Here is a 17,675-nt window from a genome sequence, read left to right as displayed (position 1 = left end):
CTAAGATGTGTGCCTTTAGGAGAATCACTTAAACTTTGGGATCTCTATTTTCCACTCTGTACAACTGGAATGCTAAGGTTCTTCAATGGTTGCTTCCAGGTGTGAAATAGGCCAGTGTGTACTGCAGGTTCTCCAAAAACATTAGGTCCTCCCTTTTCCCTTTAGTTTCTTTAGGGAATCATTCTGCTTCCTGTGGTGGTCTGGACCATGAGACAGAACATGCATGTGACAGAAATGCTCAATGCATCAATGAATGAAAGTCACTAACATCTTTACTGGCAAAGATCGAAAAAGAGTCCATTTATTCCCTCCCCAGCCCAAATAAACTAAACCCTACCTGTTCTTTTCATGTCCATTGGGAATCAGCCCATCGGTCCATGTAATGAAGTCTTTTTGAAAGAGACACAGGAAAGAATTCTGCTGTTTCCTACAGCTCTATACCTCCTTGACTTTTGTCCTGATTAAGAAATACTAAGTGACCTTTATAAGATAGGAGGTATGAATGGGACACACCAATAGACAGTTTAAAAGGTAGAGAAAATAATTCTGATGGAGGAAACTTAAACTATGAAGTGACTCCAGGAGAGCAGGGCATTCAGATCAGCCTCTTGAATGGTACTACTGGACTCCTGGGTAGAGTTTTGTTGCTCCAAAGCATTTTCCAAGAGATCCTCTGTCCCCCAGTGCCTGAAGATAAGTTACAAGGGTTTTCTTTATGTTGAAATCCACTTTTGTTAGTGCCTGTATATCCACAATCCTGGTCTTTGTCTTATATAAACTGCCAGCGTTAAGTGATTTGGGCTTTACATATGGAAAGTTCATTTTGTTGTATAATTAATGGGAAGCAGACTTTGGAAGCTGAGGATCCAGGCCCTTATTTATATGAGAACATATGTCTATGTTTTGTTTATGACTCACTCTCTTACTCCATGCATTGTAACTTGGGTTTGTTTACACTAACTTTTCCTAGAATTCGGGCTGCGTGGTATAAGAGCCAATAATTTATGGGCTTGGAAAAGGAAAGGATGATGAATGAACTTTTCCCTCTCAAATTGTCAAATGTTAAATTGAGGAAAAAGAATTTGCTGCATTAAGTTTGTCCAAGCCTGTGTTTGAAAAGAGAAGTTAACGCAGTAACTTTGCTCAATAAACTACTGGTAGAGAGCTCAGAAAAATGAATGTATATGCACTTGCCAAGATAGCATATGACCTGTCCATATAATACACCTTTATAATTTAGACCCAAATGTTCAGCAATGAAAAGACCATTCATGGCAAAGGCTAAGGGTGTGTCAGGACATGGAGATGCATAGAAAGTCTCTGTACCTTTTGCTTGATTTTCCTGAGAACCTAAAACTACTCTAAAAAGTTCTTTTAAGTGCACATTTTCTGTATTTATGTGTGCATATGTGTGTATATGTTTGTGTGTACATATATGTATATATATAATGTGTAAATGTCTTGTGTTTTGGGGGTGTGTGTGTATGCGTGTGTGTGTATGTGTGTGTGTGTGTGTGTGTGTGTGTGTACATATGTGCATGTGCCATTCCTAAGCTTTGAATTCTAGGTCTGGGTGCTGTTTCTAATGTCCTTTTTGCTCAGGGAAGCAATCTAGCACTGGAGCTATAGCATCACTTCCAGTTTTTCTGTGATTAACTGGAGATAAGAGACTTACTGACTTTCCTACTAGGCTAGAGTAGCTAAGATTACAATTTTATTGTTAGAAAATATGTTCATGTATACGTGTTCCATCAGCCCACATCCTTAAATGTTTCAGATACTTTTCTAAGTGGCTTGCAAGGAATTATAAATGGTGTGTGTGTGTGTGTGTGTGTGTGTGTGTGTGTGTGTGCATGTGTGTGTTTAGTAACTGCACAAAGAGGTTTCAGTTCAACATGTGAGTTGTTGAGTATGATGCTTCCTGATCAGTGTCACCCCTTCCGTCATTCTTCCCGGTCTCCCCTAAACCCAACCAGTCCTAAATTTATTTGTGCTACCTACAATTCCATGCAATGTTTAGATATCTGTATGTTCTTCACAGTGCTCTTTGCAATAGCTCTATTCTATGCATCAGTCAATGCTCGTAGGAGAACAGCCAACAGCTAAAGTATGTGAATGTCCTTCTTGCATGCCCCCCCTTTACAAAATAGATGATGAATTCCAGTTCAGGTCGTATTGCATAGTGTGATATTAAATTCAGCTGAGCTGGCTGCTGGTTCTAAGGGGAGAAACACAGAATTCAATGTCCAGTACAAAATGGGGCTTCCTCAGTAACATTTGTTCCAGCAATGAATGAAAAGAATCAGAGGAGGTACACATTCCTTAGGAAAACACAATGTAAGAATAAAAATAAACATGATTAAATAAACATGAGCATAAGACTAAGAAAAGTGCTATCAGAAAGGAACAAGAAATCTCAATAAATTTTCCTACAAAGAGAGCAGAAAACTAAACACTGCAATCGAAGATCAGAGACATCTTTTATAAAGAGGCCTTAATGGGAGTTTTAAAGAGTAGACAGGATGTACTATGATATAAGGTATTAATAAAATATATTTAGGCCTGAGTATTAAACAATCCAGTGGAAATTTGGATATAACAGAACCATTCCAAGTGTTATTTTATTTTGTAATCTTTCTTTTTTCCTCACTAGCAGGAGTCTTGCCTCCGGATAAAAGAAAAATGCAAGACTTTCCTCCCTGTCCAACAACAGATGCAATATTCTTTCTGACACTGAGAGAAATAATAGAATTGGACAGACATCTGTGGGCAATGTAAAGTTATTGTTTCTGGAGTTCATCCATCATCTACTAGGGAGACAAAGATGATACAGCAATGAGAATAATTGCTTACTGTGTTTTTTATGAAGAATATAAGTATACTTTATTGTGCAAATTGATATTATTTTCTTTAAAAGCTTCAATAAGAAGGAAAGCTAATAATATGCAATGGAGTGACTTGAATCAAGCCCCAAAGGAATTAAAGCTACTAACTTTGACCATATTTAAACCCTTTGAAAATTCCTTTTAAAAATTCCATGTACTCTTTGAGCAAACACAATGAAGAATTTTCAAAACTTCCACAATAGACTAGAACACTGGACCAAAACCAGTATAACTAAACTTTACAGAGTTAAATGAAAGACTTGGCTTTTACACCCCGAAAACCATTCTATAATGGCAGTGACCAGGCTTGGTGGTAGCTTATATGAATGTGCTTAGGGGTAAAACTGTTGGGATATGCAGACTTTATTAATGTAAACATGTGACTTTAGATTATAGAAATAAATCAAAGAAATAAGTTCAATTCTGAGCCTTGGGAGACATTAAAATCTCCAGAAAACTGTGACTGAATAGAATATACTCTAGGATTCATTTCATAGAAAACACAGAATTCTTTACTGAGAGGATATCTTCTAGAACAAAGAACACTTGGAAATATAAGCCTTTGACAGACTATATTCAGAAATAACGATCCTTTAAAAAAAATTAAGAGATTTGTCTGGAAATACAACGAAGGGATAACAAGACTAGAAGCTTTAACAAGATTAGAACCTATAATCCCTTCTACTCAGGAGTGAAAAGCTGGAAGATTATAAGTCTGAGTCCAACTCCAGGCTGGCAGTGAGACTTTACTTCATAAAACAGAAACAAAAGGTCTGGGGTTGAAGATCAAGTAGTAGAACATTTACCTGCCATGCATGAGGCCATAGGTTCAAGCCCCAGCACACCACAGAGTGTAAAAGAAGCAGTAGTAGCACCTCATCCCTCTAGTACCCACATCTTTTCTATCAGATTGCCAACAAAAAGACAAAAGTATCACATAGACAGCTGTAATTATTACTATGGCCACAAAGAAGTCAAAGCATAAGTACCTATCATGACATACACTTCTTGGAGTTCCAGCATGTTTAACAAAGATTTATTTTATCTAAGCACACATACTTAAATTAGTTGGAAATTCTTCTAAATTCACATTGTCATATGAGTCCTTGTTTTTCCTTGTATTTTTTTTCAAATATTAAAAGCCTCTCACAATCAGGTAAGAGCATGCTTATATAATAGAGAATTACATAAAAGATGACATTTATGGTTAAGAAAAAAGCTATACAAGATTTGAGAGGAAAGAAAAGACAATGTAGAGCCTTTCGAGAAGGGGGCACTCACCCCTGAGTGGCAGGCTTTCCTGCTGTGAGATTTCACAATGAAGCTCACATTTTCTGGTATTCTATCCAGCCTCCTGAGTCATATAGTCAGCATGCTGGGGTTTGCTTTGCCTTGCAACAAATGGAAACCCAAGTTGATTGAAGCAGTAGGACAAAAGAGCTCTCATGTTCCTCAGTTTATCTGTGCCACTACTTCCAATTCACTTCTTAAGAAAAGCCTATAATGCAACTTTGACCTTAACAGAGAAGTTCCTCAACTTAAAGAATGCCTTTGGTGGTCTAGGCTGGGCACTCCTAGGATAAACCAACAGCAACAATATTGATATGTGTAGGACCTGTTGGAATCTATATCTCCATTTTTGTTAGTGCTGGGATCACTCTGTATTGCACCAGTGAATGTGTACCAAACACTTTTTAAGGAATTGTACAATTTCTTTTTTCCCTAATCTCTCAGCTTTGTCTTTCACATTCCTCCCTATACCAACCACCCCACTCTACCTCACCCATCATTTATATGGTGTGTGTGTGTGTGTGTGTGTGTGTGTGTGTGTGTGTGTGTGTGTTATCTAGTTTACTCTTGCCTCTCTGTCAAATCCACAGGTGATTTATCACATGAACCCTGTGCTCATGAGTGATTAGCAGTATGCTGCCATCATCAAAGAAGTCAAGGATTCTGAAGACCTAGGAACCAGGACTTAAGGACTGCCTAACCAAATAAAGCATGTCAGCCTCAACATTCATTCTAGAAGCTTTCCCATGGGTACAGGAGTGGAATTACCTGCGATTCAGTTAGTGATGTGGTAGGGAATGAGAAGATGACTCTTAATCCAGAATCGGTCTGTAGGAGTTTACCTTCTAAACAATCCATCAGGAACTATTAGCCAAGTCTTTACCTTGGAGCAGGAACTATGCTCTTTGTTTTCAGGGGCATCAAGAACACACTCATTTGTGTGTTCAAGCTTTATTGCTTCCTACCCAAATGATGGTGGCTCATGCTTGTAATCCCAGCTACTAGAAACACTGAGAACAAGAGGACTGTGTGTGTCTCAGTGCAAGCTACCAAAAAAGTTCCCATTGAAATACATATGTAAAGTATTGTTGATGTAAGTTTTAAATAAAGTACACAATCCTCCAACAAATAATGATGTAAACAGATTTTAATTTTCATCAAATTTGTTAATACTAATGAGGCAGAGACTTCTGTTATCAAAATACTCTAATTCTATGTTTTGAATAATATTTTAATAATTTTAAGGGCAGAAGCCTGAATATGATTTTTATTTTTATTTTTTGGTCAGGCTGATTGTGATTTTTGTGTTTGCCCTGCTTTTGTTCTTAACGTTAAAAGTGTGCTACATGCCAGGCATAGTGGCTCCTGCCTGTAATCCTAGCTACTCAGCAGGCTGAGATCTGAAGAGCGTGGTTCAAAGCCAGCCTGGGCACTAAAGACTGTGAGACCCTTATCTCCAATTAACTACTAGAAAACTGGATGTGGGATTGTGGCTCAAAGGGTAGGGTGGTAGCCTTGAGCTGAAGAGCTCAGGGACAATGCCCAGGCCCAGAGTTCAAATCCCATAACTGAAAAAAAAAAGTGTGTTGTTTACAAGGGATTCTTAGGCTGAAAATGCAGAGAAAAGAAGTGGTCTTTGCCTGCACCAAACTTTTTAACACATCAATATACAAGGTCATGCCCACTGCAGCTCTCTGTCTTATTCCAGCTCGCTGTACCTTAGAAAGCAACTCAATTTCTGGCAATGCAATTGTCCTTTTTCTCCCCCCCCTCTCCTGACTTCCCCCCCCCCCCCCCGCCCCAGCCCAGGACACTCGGACAGCAAAAAAATAACTCTAAGGAGTCAAAAATAAATCTGCTCCAGCCATCCACATACAGCACAAACTTTCTTATAAACTTAGCATGTGTCTTAACACATGGGCAAAGCACAGTTTCTCAACATTGGCATGAATTTCTTAAAAGCCATCTCAATAGCTGAATATTCTTGGCACTTGGCTTGGCTCCGAGTGGCTATGATGTGTGTGTGTGTGTGTGTGTGTGTGTGTGTGTGTGTGTGTGTGTGTGTGTGTAAAAAAGCCCTTTCTTGGTTATCATTAAAGATGTGGGTCAAATTAGTGAAATGCTGATTAAGCTATGAGCTGATAATAGGAGTGAAAAGTCCTTCTAAACCACTTCAGGCATTTCCCTAGCAACTTTAAAGGTTTAAAAGTTGCTTTCTATTGAAGAGTTATAAAGATGTGAATTTGCATTTTGCCTGGGTCACTCATAATTTTTCTTTAAGACTAACAAAGAGCAAGCAGCATATAGGATGGTTCTAAAAAGGAGAGAAAATACGGAATCAATCTTAGAAATCACTATCCCAGAAATCACTATGCAATAATGAAACAATTTGAAGAGAGAAAAATCTGTTAAGATTTAGAGTCAGCAAAATCCTAAGCAATGAGGAGAATGAGTTGTGAATATTGAATCCTGCCAAGTCCCAGCTCTTCGGCCCCTCACACTAAGCTTTAATAAATATTTTAGAAATAGGTGTTTTAGAAAGCTGCTTCACGTTTTGAGAAAGCAATGGCTAATGAGTATAAGGGGATAATGGCTAGCAATGTCTGAGTCCAGAAGTGAGCTTGGAGTCTGTCTGTTCCGTTCATCCAATGTAAGAGATGAAGGAAGAGCAAGAAACATGAAAGATTCATCCTGCCCACCTCACCACACAGAAGGCTGTTTGCATGATGCACACTGCTACTGTTCACACACAAGGATAATGACTGAAAATTTAGATAATAAGCATAAGGGTAAAATATAATTCAGATGTTCAGTAGATGTGAGGAAAAAAACAAACATATGTATGAAAGGAAGGGAGTTGCTAACTTGTAACATTATCAGTGAACATTTGTGATCTCTCTTATTATTGGTCACAGTTGAAACAGAGAACTCATTGGGTCTCCCACACTACACTATTGGGCCATGGGGAAGGGCAGCAAAAACCATTTTGAGCTTTCTAGGGAAGTCATGGGTACATGCTCTCCATAATAAATCCCCAAGAGGGTTAAATATAAAACTATCTCCAGTCCTGGTGTTCAGGGATATACTGTTTTGCTACTTATCATGTATAACTTTTAAACCTTATATCATTGAAAATGTTAGGCATATACAAAAATAGGTAGAATAAGATTAATAAATCCCATCTCTTTCAATCAGCTGCAACAGTATAGACTCATGATCCCCCGATCATTTTTTTTGTGAATACCTCTTCCTACATCCCCTTTTCCTTGCTATTTTGAACCAGTCTCAGATACTACATGATTTCACCCGTAGAATTTATAAAGCTATTGAAAAATAATACAATCACAATGCAATAATGGTGACTAAGAAAATTTATCAAAAATTATGAATGCCCAGGCAGTGTTCAAATTTAAATTTATTTGATGATCTCTTTTAACACTTCATTTAAATTGCAAATAAGATCATCCTATTTCTTAAGACTTTTAAATGTAGTTTCTTTTCCTAGTCACTTGAAATGTGTATGTATATATATATATGTATGTATCTATGTGTACATATATAGATACATGTGTACATTTATATATGTACATACATATATTGTCTAACTATAAGTCCCTACACTTTTTATTTTGCTTACTGAAGCTCTTTGTGTCCTGTATATTTCAAGGTGCTCTCGTCTAACTTCCCTCTACATTTTGAGTTGGTTTACTCTAGACCTTTGCTGCCAATAAAGTAGCCATCTTGAGAAATGTGACTACTACAATTAAATATTAACTCTGTTAATCACACTAGCACCTTGTAAGTGCTCAGTATGCATGTATGGCTAATGGCTACCATATGGAATGGTAAAGATAAAGAATGTTTTCACCATTCCAGAAAATTTGGCTATAGACTGTCCTTGAAAGGCTTAGTAAAGTTCTATAAAAATCATTTTGGAGGAAGCTCTTGTGCATCCTTAGCTTCCTGTTAAATGGGAGAAAAGAAGCTCTTTTGAGATGGGACCTGTACATCCTCAACTCTAATGGTTTTTACCCCATCAGTGTCCAAGGTGATTATATCACTTTAAATGTAAACTTACTTATGTCAATGCCAATATTACATGACTTCAGATTTCATTTTTGTCATTTAGATATTTCCAAATATAAAATGAAAATAAAAACACAAGCATGTAAAGAGGAAGGAGAGCAAATATTTAGCTTAATTGATAGTAAAAAAGAGAGAGGAGAATAATAATAAAACAGATGTTGGTCCATACCTATAATCCTGAGCCAGAAATATTATATTTTAATGAGTTCAAAGGTACATGCTCAACATAAGTATGAGGTTATCTACTGGATTACTGTTTATCTTTTGGCATTTGACTCTAAAAAAAGGAGGGATAATCCATCAGTTATATTTGCACCTCCAAAATTATTGGAGTATTTCAAACTTTCCTTGGTGTCAACTCACTTATTTACTTCAGGTTTTCATGCTGTAGTGTATATTAGAAAAATTATTTGCTTTCTGCCTGGCGTTCTTCATTATACATCACATAGCATTTTCTTTCTTGGTAAATATCATAATCAAAAGGGAAAGTATAACTGCAAACGAATCCTTTATTTGAAATACCACAAGTTTCTTGGCTCTAGTATTCTTGTGTTTGCGAATGGCACAAAGTAAAATCCTTGTTTCTAAAGGGAAGCCTGCTAACACTTAGTGTCACTATATTTGCAAGAGTTACTTTAAAAATCCAAACTAGATCTCTTTGGGGAGTTGTGCTGTGAGGCAGCAATGATTAGTCTGATTTGTCAGCACACAAACAACCTTTAAACTCCGCCCAGGAAGGAGGCACCATGCTAGGTCATTTTAGAGACACAAAGCCAGACAAGAATCAGTGCCTGCATCTGAGAACTTGATCATTGAACAAGCTTTTCTTTCTTTTCTTTTTTTTTTTTATTTTTATAGTCAGAAGCTCACTCTGGCTTTGTTCTATTTTGATCTTTATAACTTATTTTAAACATCACTCAGTAGTTATTCATTGCTCAGTCAGTCTAACTGACCTTTGGCCATAAGCAGTAGCAGTTTGACCTGGCCTATGGAACTCAGTGCTTCCCACTCCATGAAGCTAGTGGCATAAATAACTTCAAATAAAACCTTCCTGGAGGTCTGTGATGGCCACAGCATGAGGGAGAAGTGGGGCTACAGGGGAAAGAATGAAGTGGGAGTACCCAAGAATGAGTGAGAGTGGTGTCTATGTTTTAAGCATTTTTTTTCCTTCTCTCCCTGTTTCCCAATAAGCCAAGATGCTTTTGACCTAGATCTTTCACCCAGGCTTGCTTCTTCAGGGTTAAACATTTAGAGTAAACCACAGCAACAAAAAAAATTTAGTGAGAACACACTGGTAAGTTTACTGACAGCCATAATGAAGGAGAGGCAGTGTGTCCAAGTGTACACATGCGTGTGTGTGTTTGCACACACACCACAGATATGTGTACGTGTGCCTGCTTGCATATAATAAAAGGAGAAAGAATGAGCTAAAAGGCAAAAGGCTGGCTATGTCTTGAAGCCATTCACACTTTATGGTGTCTGAACTTCAAAACGAAGCAGCCCTGAAGGCCATTTAGTGGCACAGAACAGGACTTCCTGAGAAGTTGGGCTCATAAAATAGAGGCGCATCTGGCCACCAGCACATGAAAAGAGCTCTCTGCAAACAACAGTGCAGCAGGGGGAGGGTAAGTGATTCAGAAACACCTGGCGGATATTTCTCTGCAGGTTCCCAGGATAAACTGGTTTGGAATGAGTTGTTTAATTGGACATCACCAGACAATCTGACACAGGAAAGACAATGCTATCCGAACTAGAGTGTTCAGGAAATAATTCCACCCTTCCTCACCGCCCCCACTCCCAACCGGCCTATGGATGGATAAGGGTTAAATACAGAAACAGTTTCGTGACATATTCTAGACCAGGTCAAGGTCTCATTCGTAAGACATCGCTAGTGTATCTTGTGTGACCAGAGCTACGGGTCATTTTGGTCATTCAACAGCCACAGTATAAGAACCTACAATGCTAAAGTTAGTTGGATCGAATATGAAAGGATTGGCTGAAATATTAAATGAATGGTAAGAAAAATAACGAAATGTTTATTGTAGTTCTGTTGTGTTCCTGTCATTCAAGGTCAAGTGCCAGTTTTCATGTCCTTAAAGTGGAATAACTGAGAACTGATATAAAGCAGCAAGGCTTTGCACCTGTAACAGAATGAAAACACTCTGTTTTTTGTTTTGTTTTGTTTTTGTTTTTCTGCTTTCAAATTGAATAAGAAAATACAAAAAAGAAAAAAAAGAAAGGCAGTACTCAGCCACTTCTCTACTGGTGCAAGTGAACTTTAATGTGTTCTGATCCAATGTACCCCCCTTGATTACTTTTGTTGTTGTTGATCTCACAGCAGGGCTGGGGATCTAACCCAGGGAGGAGCCTTAGTGATGGGTGAAAAGCCCGTGCGTCCATGGCCCCGAGTCCTGCACTGAGTGTCTTTTCTCTCTCTCTCCCCCCACAGCCAGCTCTTCCCTGAAGAAGCGATTCAAGCGGCGGGAGATCGAAGCCATCCAGTGCGAAGTGCGGAAGATGTGCAACTACACCAAGATCCTGTCGACCAAGAAGAACCTGGACCACGTCAACAAGATCCTCAAGGCCAAGCGGCTGCAGAGACAGGCCAAGACCGGCAACAACTTCGTCAAGAAGCGGCGCGGGCGTCCCCGGAAGCAGCCCCCCCACTTCGACGAGGACCCCGGGGACCAGATGCCCGTGCTGGAGAAGTGCGTCGACCTGCCCAGCAAGCGGGGCCAGAAGCCCAGCCTGAGCCCCCTGGCACTGGAGCCGGCCGCCGGCCAGGACGCCATCATGGCCACCATTGAGGCCGTCATCCACATGGCCCGGGAGGCCCCGCCCCCGCCGCCGCCGCCACCGCCCCCGCCCCCGCCGCCGCCGCCACCGCCCCTGCCCAAGACCCCCCGAGGGGGGAAGAGGAAACACAGACCTCCGCCTCCCGGGCCGCCGCCGCTGGCCACGCCGCCCCCCCAGCAGCGAGAGCTCCTACCCGTGGAGGAGGAAGTGAAGGCCAAAAGGCCCCGGAAGTCCCGGGGGAGCGAGGGGGACGTCCTGGCCTAGGGCGGGGCGGGGCCTGGGAACCTGGGGGCGGGGCCTGGAGGGGCGGGGCCAGACGGACTGACGTGCAGTGAGCAGGGGCCCATTCCTCCTTCCGGTAGCGTGGTGGGCCAGGATGGGGATTGAACCATCCGTGCGGGGCGGTGGGGAGGGGCGGCCGAGCAGGGGCCCTCGACCCCGGGCAGCCCCGGACTTGAGTGCGGCCGGGTCCGCCCTCCGCGGGACGCCCAGGCGGGTGCCTGGGCCTCCCAGAGCCCCCAGCCCCGGGCATCCGAGGTGCGGCCCCCGACTCTGCCGGCCAGGACAGTTGGGAGGGACGTCACCCTCCACCAGGAGACATTCCACGGGGAGAAGGCTGCAGGCCGGTCAGCGGGGGCCGCCGAGGTCGTGGTCAAGGTGAATCTTTCCGTTAACCATACCGTTTCTCAGATGGAACCGCGGGCTCCTGGCGACAGGCCACCCGAGACCCGCATTCACATTGGTCCCCGGGTCGTCTCCTCGGTCCCGCTCCCCCGCGCTGAATCTTACATCTCCCTCGCCCAGTGTCCTTCCCTGCCCTCTCCCTGGTCCATGTTTAAATAATGTAAATCTTTACTTGTGTTGTAAAGTTCACCCTTCGCGTGCTATCCCAAGGAACACGGCTTTGAATTCCAATCATTGCGAAGCAGATCCTCAGTACTGACAGAGCCCTCTTCATAAGTGACTCACAGCAGGCGAGGGATGATGTGTCGACCCCAGTCGTCAAACCAGGTTATTTTTATACTGACTACGTATCCGTAGAAAACAGGCAGGAAAGAAAAATTAGTCTTAATACCCCGCAGAAAATGGAATAACTGACAAGCTACCAAAAAAAAAAAAAAAAAGCCCTGTCCCAAGAGAAGAAAATTGTCTAGCAATGCCCTGGTATGTGACTTTTTTTTTAAATACAGAAAGAGATTGTTGAGAAACAGAACAATAGAAGCCCATTATCTCTTGCTAATTATTTCTTAAAAGCAAATGGGAGTAAGTGTTCTTATCTAAAAAGTTTAAAAAAAAAATAGTTCAAAGGGTATCACCACTCCAATTGTATCAAGCCACCTTGGAGAAAGTATCCAAATTGTGGTTGCCTTAATATACTAAAACATTTTTGTACATAATGTAATTATAAATCTATCAGTCTGCATGAATGCAAACAAATTGTCTTTTAAATGGTCAATTTCAACTGTACATTTCTCATCCATCGGTTTAGCGTGGACAGATATTCTATTACCCACAGCCCACGAAAAACATGTTAAGAAGATTCCGAATGAATTTAAAAGTTATCCCATTGCCATAGATGTTTTTTAAAAGTCAGATAAGTATTTTCAATTTCCTCCTTAACTCTTGCCCTTACCTTTTCTAAGACATCAGAAATACCTGGCATAGTAGCTTATAGACCAAGTGACACAGACATAATGAAGTTTCATAATGGGAATTAGAATATCTGCATTGCCACCAAATTGTTTCTTTACAGGAAGTTGAGATCAGTTGGAAATTGAATTACCACTTCACAAAGCAATATTATTTCCTTAGGGAGATGGGGGTCTTCTTTGTGAACAGAAGAGAGAAAATGATGGGGTATGGATGGGAATAAATTTTAAAATGTCAAGTTAATATGCTGGCAAGCATCTCTGCTGTGTGTTGTGGAGCTATCCCACAAAGCCACCGTCTCTGTGTTCTTCACACCATTTTCTGCCCACCAGATCAGCGCACATATCCTAGCGATATGTAGGTTTAAAAGATTGTACTTTAAAGCTTATATCTCAGATACTCAGTTTGTGACCTGGGTTGACCTATGGTATTTTACACAAGTTGAACACAAAATCAAAGCGCCATTTTCAGTCTGTCATTCTTGAGCCCTATCTGAGCCGTTCCGAAGTCGCTAGAGAGGAAGGTTTAAATTAGCCCCTCTCACCCTGCTATTGCTAAGAAAGAGCAACTATTTTCATTCCAATTAAGCCATAAAGAGGTTTCTCTTCCTGTTGGATTTGGAAAATCATTTCCTTCATTTCTTTTCATTTGCCCTTTGTCCTTCCTGTGTTGTACAGACTCCCAAACCCATTCTGTAAATGGACTAAATCCTCTTGTAGAACAGTAATCCAGGACCCAGGACTTGGAAAACGTAGAGAAAAAAAAAAAACAAACAAGTTTAATGGCATTATCCTCAAATAAGTAAAGAACTCCAGATAACTTTGGAATATAGTAAAACTTCCAAGCCCATGAAAGGTATTCCTGGAGAAATACCGTGGGATGAGTTGAAACTCACTCAGGGATAGGAGTCTCTTCCACACCGTAAGCCCTGAGACTATTTCTGGCAAACTACAGAGGACCAAAACTGAAGAATGCTAAATAGGGCCTTGGGGATGGGAGCAAGTCCATTCACCTCTACTGACCCTCTTATCACCCAGTGACTCCCTCCAGGTTACATTGCTTTTTTTTTTCTTCTGTTTTTCATGAACTTGTCTCAACTCATCAGTGTAATCACTTCCTTATTCTCTGACTACTCTCTTTCCTTAACCGCTCTTCTTTTGCCCAGACTCACCATGGGCTAATCAAATTTTACATTGACTTAGCTGCAGAACCAGGAAGAGAACCCAGCTCTTACAATCTGGAGCATGGAGGTCTTTACTCACACAGCATTGCCTTTAGCCATCCAACACTGCCTTGTGGGGATGCATTTTTATTTTGAGAGGAGGCCATTTGATATGCCCAAGACTAGACATTTGCAACATGGAGACATTTTGTATTAAGAAACATCCACTGGCTTTAATTTCCTTTTTTTATTTTGGAATATTCACCTTCATTATGCAAGTATGGACTCACCTATAGTAAAAGAAGTCTTATCAGGAATGAGAAGATGATGAAGCCTAGACTTGAGATCTTAAGATGTACTGATGAATCTTTAACCCACTGTACTAAGGGCTCATCTCAAATGAAGTTTTGTTCCCAGAAGTTGCCTGGGTCTGGCTCCAACCCAAGGAAGAAAGGTCAAAGGGAAGAAGAGAATACAGGGTTGCTTTTTGACTTGGCAGGCCTATGACTCAGCAGCTACTAGCAGTCCAGAGCAGGTGACTAAGGGCTGAAAGAAAATTACTGTGACTTGGCTACTGTCTGTAATGGAAGGCCAAGTTCAGAGACAGAAACTGTGTTCCACACATTGCTGGGCCTATAAATATGATAAGCAAGTGGTGACAGAATCATAGTATATGGTGATGTATTACATGGAGGTTATAAAGGATTTGGTATTAGGACTTAAGTAGCAAATACCACACCTAAGTCATTACCCAACAATATTTAGAGCTTTTGGAGACTATTTTTCCCCTATCGCTAGGAAGATTTACCTGGGAAATCTCTATAGTCTATCCATACATTTCCAAAGCCTTTAAATGCCAACTGTAGTGTGCAGAAGGTTTGGGGGAGGGGGGGTGGCAGGAGCTGAAATGCCTCAAAAGCCATTTAAGTGTTAGTCGCAGGATTTTCAGTCCTACTCATTATGTAAAAGTAGATAAATCTAGACATTTTCCCTCAACACTACCCTGTCGCATCACAATAGTCCAAATGCCAGAGCATACAGATAATGTCATCACAGTGCCTAGAAACTCAAACTGTAATATACCGTAGCATTTTCTTGATGTTTCTTAAAGTTTCTTTCCACAATACAAGGCTCCATCTGCCTCTTGTTTCTTAGAGAGTTCGCCCCACTGAGGAATCTGCCTTCCAAGTTGGATGCAGGTACTTGGGGAACAGTCTTAGAAGCACATATCAACCAAGGAAGAAACTTCCTGGATACCTAAATCCCACTTGCCCAGGTATAATCAACACTAAAAGGGGGGGGGCGGACTTGTAAAGAACTGCCAGCAGGTCAACTTGAAAAGGCAGTTCCACCCTAGCTTGGTGTCTTTTCTCTTTCTTCCTTTTTTAAAAGAAATCTATTTCTTAAATAATAATAAATGCACATGATGTGTTAAATATGTACATATATATTTCAAAAGAAAATGGGGCACAAGATTGTCTTACAAGTCGTGCTGGCTAATTTTTAGTTTGTATTCATAAGTGGTTTTTAAAAGCCTTTTTTAAAGTGTAATTTGCATGTTCTACTTTGATTGTATGTAAACATATTTTAGAACAAAAAATGTATTTGTATTTTATTGAATATAGAGGCAAGAAAAATTGTACATTGTTTGAAATGTTCTTTTGTAACAGTTTTTATTCATAAAGCATTTTTGTACATTTAAAATGAACATGGACTTGCTGTCACTTGAGGCGTAGCTACACCTGGCATGCTTTACTGTCATGCTCCTCATGGTCTTAGATGTTGGGTTTTAAACATTTTTTTCTAAAAGAAAGCTCAGTCTTTTTTGCTACCAGATCAGGTTAGCACAGTATAGAGCACTTAACTATTAAAAAAAAAGTTAATCCTATTCATATGTTATTCATTGTGTGAAATTAAAGACATTCAATTCAGTCTAACATGAGTCGTGAATTCTTTTGTTTGCTTTTCCATCTGGTTCACATAGCTAAGCAGTTTAATAGCATTTGGGGGTCTTTGCTCACACCAACTGGATACAGAATCATTGACAAAATTCTAGCCAAATTTCTGTCTGGTGTGATGTGAGGAAGGACACTGTGGGCACGACTGAAGTCTCATTTGCTGGATTTCTGTTGAAAGAATTTGGTACTCTGCACACGGCACCAGGGCTAAGTCTTAGAACTGACAGACCTCTGGCATGGTAGGGGACTGAAGACCTCTCTTATTCTCTATGTCTAGAAGAACACATGCACAGAGATTATAGCGTCTTAAGTAGCCCCTGAGGTCATTTTTCTGAAGGAAGGATCCCTGCCTGGACTTAATGTTTTGTTGGAGCAACAGGAAAGAAAGGCTAAGGAAAAGCCAGTCACTGATCACCTTTGCCCAGAGTCTACATTGAGTTTTCTTGCTGTGGCAAACCTTGCCTACTTACATTGGACCACAGAATTAACAGTTTATAAAGAATGTGAGGGAGTATCAAAGGGTGATGGGGTCTCAAAAGAACAGGAGAGCCCTCCCTCTGCTCTTCCTGTATTTTTCTGTCCTAATTTTTAAGTTACATTTAGAATTTTCTTTTGTGGTATAATTTGCACATTCTACTTTTGTATTCAATATACATCACTTATGGCATTTTCTTTGCCTTTGCCTGATCTGCAGAGATTCCTCTTTCCACAGGAAAGCTTAGAAGCTGTTGCTTACCCCTGATCACTTATATGACCCACTGTGGCCTTTATTGGGACATGAAGCATTTGTAACACAGACAAAGGAGTAATACAAGTCAAGTGGACTGAGTGGGAGTCTCTAGGAGCATGGCATAGCAGCTTTAAGGAGGAGGGAGCATTTAACTCTAGCTGGTCTACTGAGGCTCAGAACAATCAGGCAGCAAACTCTAAGGGTAGAATTGGCCCTCCTCCTCCTCTTCTCCTCTGCTGACTGACTATGCTGAACCAGGACATTTTAAAGTAATATATAGGCCTTTTTCCAACTTGGGCTTATGAACCTGTTGATGTTTCTGAAATCAGTAATTTTTTTTTCTTTCTTTTGGTGGGTCATGCATGGGGCTTGAACTCAGCCTGGGTGCTGTCCCTGAGCTCTTCAGCTCAAGGCTACCATCTTACCCTTGAGCCAAGCCCCACTTCCCATTTTCTAGAGGTTAATTGGAAATAAGAGTCTCAGGTCCTTTTGTATCTGGTCTGGATTTTAACGTTGGTCCTCAGATCTCAGCCTTCTGAGTAGCTAGGATTACAACTGTGAGCCACCACGCCTGGCTCAGCAGTGACTTTTGAGTGCTCCTAATCTCATCCAGCTTATACAAGGACAAAGCCATTACCTTGGAGTAGATTGGCCCATCTTTGGGGTATTTAACTAGTCCATACATAAGAAGCAACGTGCTGACACCGGTGTGTGTATGGCCATCCATACAGCTATTGTAACTCAGCCTACATATAGATGAGTAGAAGGAACATATATTTTCTGATTTTTCTGCAGTACAGATGTACTGATTTTTAAGAACCCCTTCTAGCAGCCTGGCATAATTGGAGGTTCAGAGCCAATGAAACATTGAAGAAGAAAGTCAGGTTCTGACCAGGTCTCACTTCAACTGCCTTCTAAATTGTGTCTCTTCTGCCACATCCTATTTCCCTAGTTTGTGGGTATTTCAAACTCAAAAGCTGGCTTGTTAGTTCATTCTCTTTTGCTTTTATTGTCAAATACATGCCCAGAGGGGATGAACACAAACCTGCCTAACTGCCTATGTTAGGGAAGTGCTAAAAGAATGAGGATGTCAGAAATTAGTCACCACCTCAACAACC

General features: G+C 40.7%; 1 protein-coding gene across 2 annotated transcripts in view; it reads left to right on the top strand.

Moving 5' to 3' along the window:
- Window positions 1-11,608, top strand: part of Setbp1 (SET binding protein 1) — a 324,431-nt gene extending 312,823 nt beyond the window's left edge. The window contains exon 6 of one of the 2 annotated variants that reach the window (XM_090353180.1): window positions 10,711-11,608. In XM_090353180.1, the coding sequence (XP_090209306.1) occupies window positions 10,711-11,321 (611 nt within the window). In that variant the 3' untranslated portion in view covers window positions 11,322-11,608. Of the gene's footprint in view, window positions 1-2,653; window positions 2,896-10,710 lie in introns of those variants that run through there. The other variant, XM_090353179.1, reaches the window with a different exon arrangement.
- The last annotated feature ends 6,067 nt before the right edge of the window (window positions 11,609-17,675 follow it).

The sequence above is a fragment of the Megascapheus bottae genome, chromosome 19, assembly GCF_031878675.1.
Source record: "Megascapheus bottae isolate mThoBot1 chromosome 19, mThoBot2.hap1, whole genome shotgun sequence".
NCBI lineage: Eukaryota > Metazoa > Chordata > Mammalia > Rodentia > Geomyidae > Megascapheus > Megascapheus bottae.
This window is presented reverse-complemented; position numbering and strand designations above follow the sequence as displayed.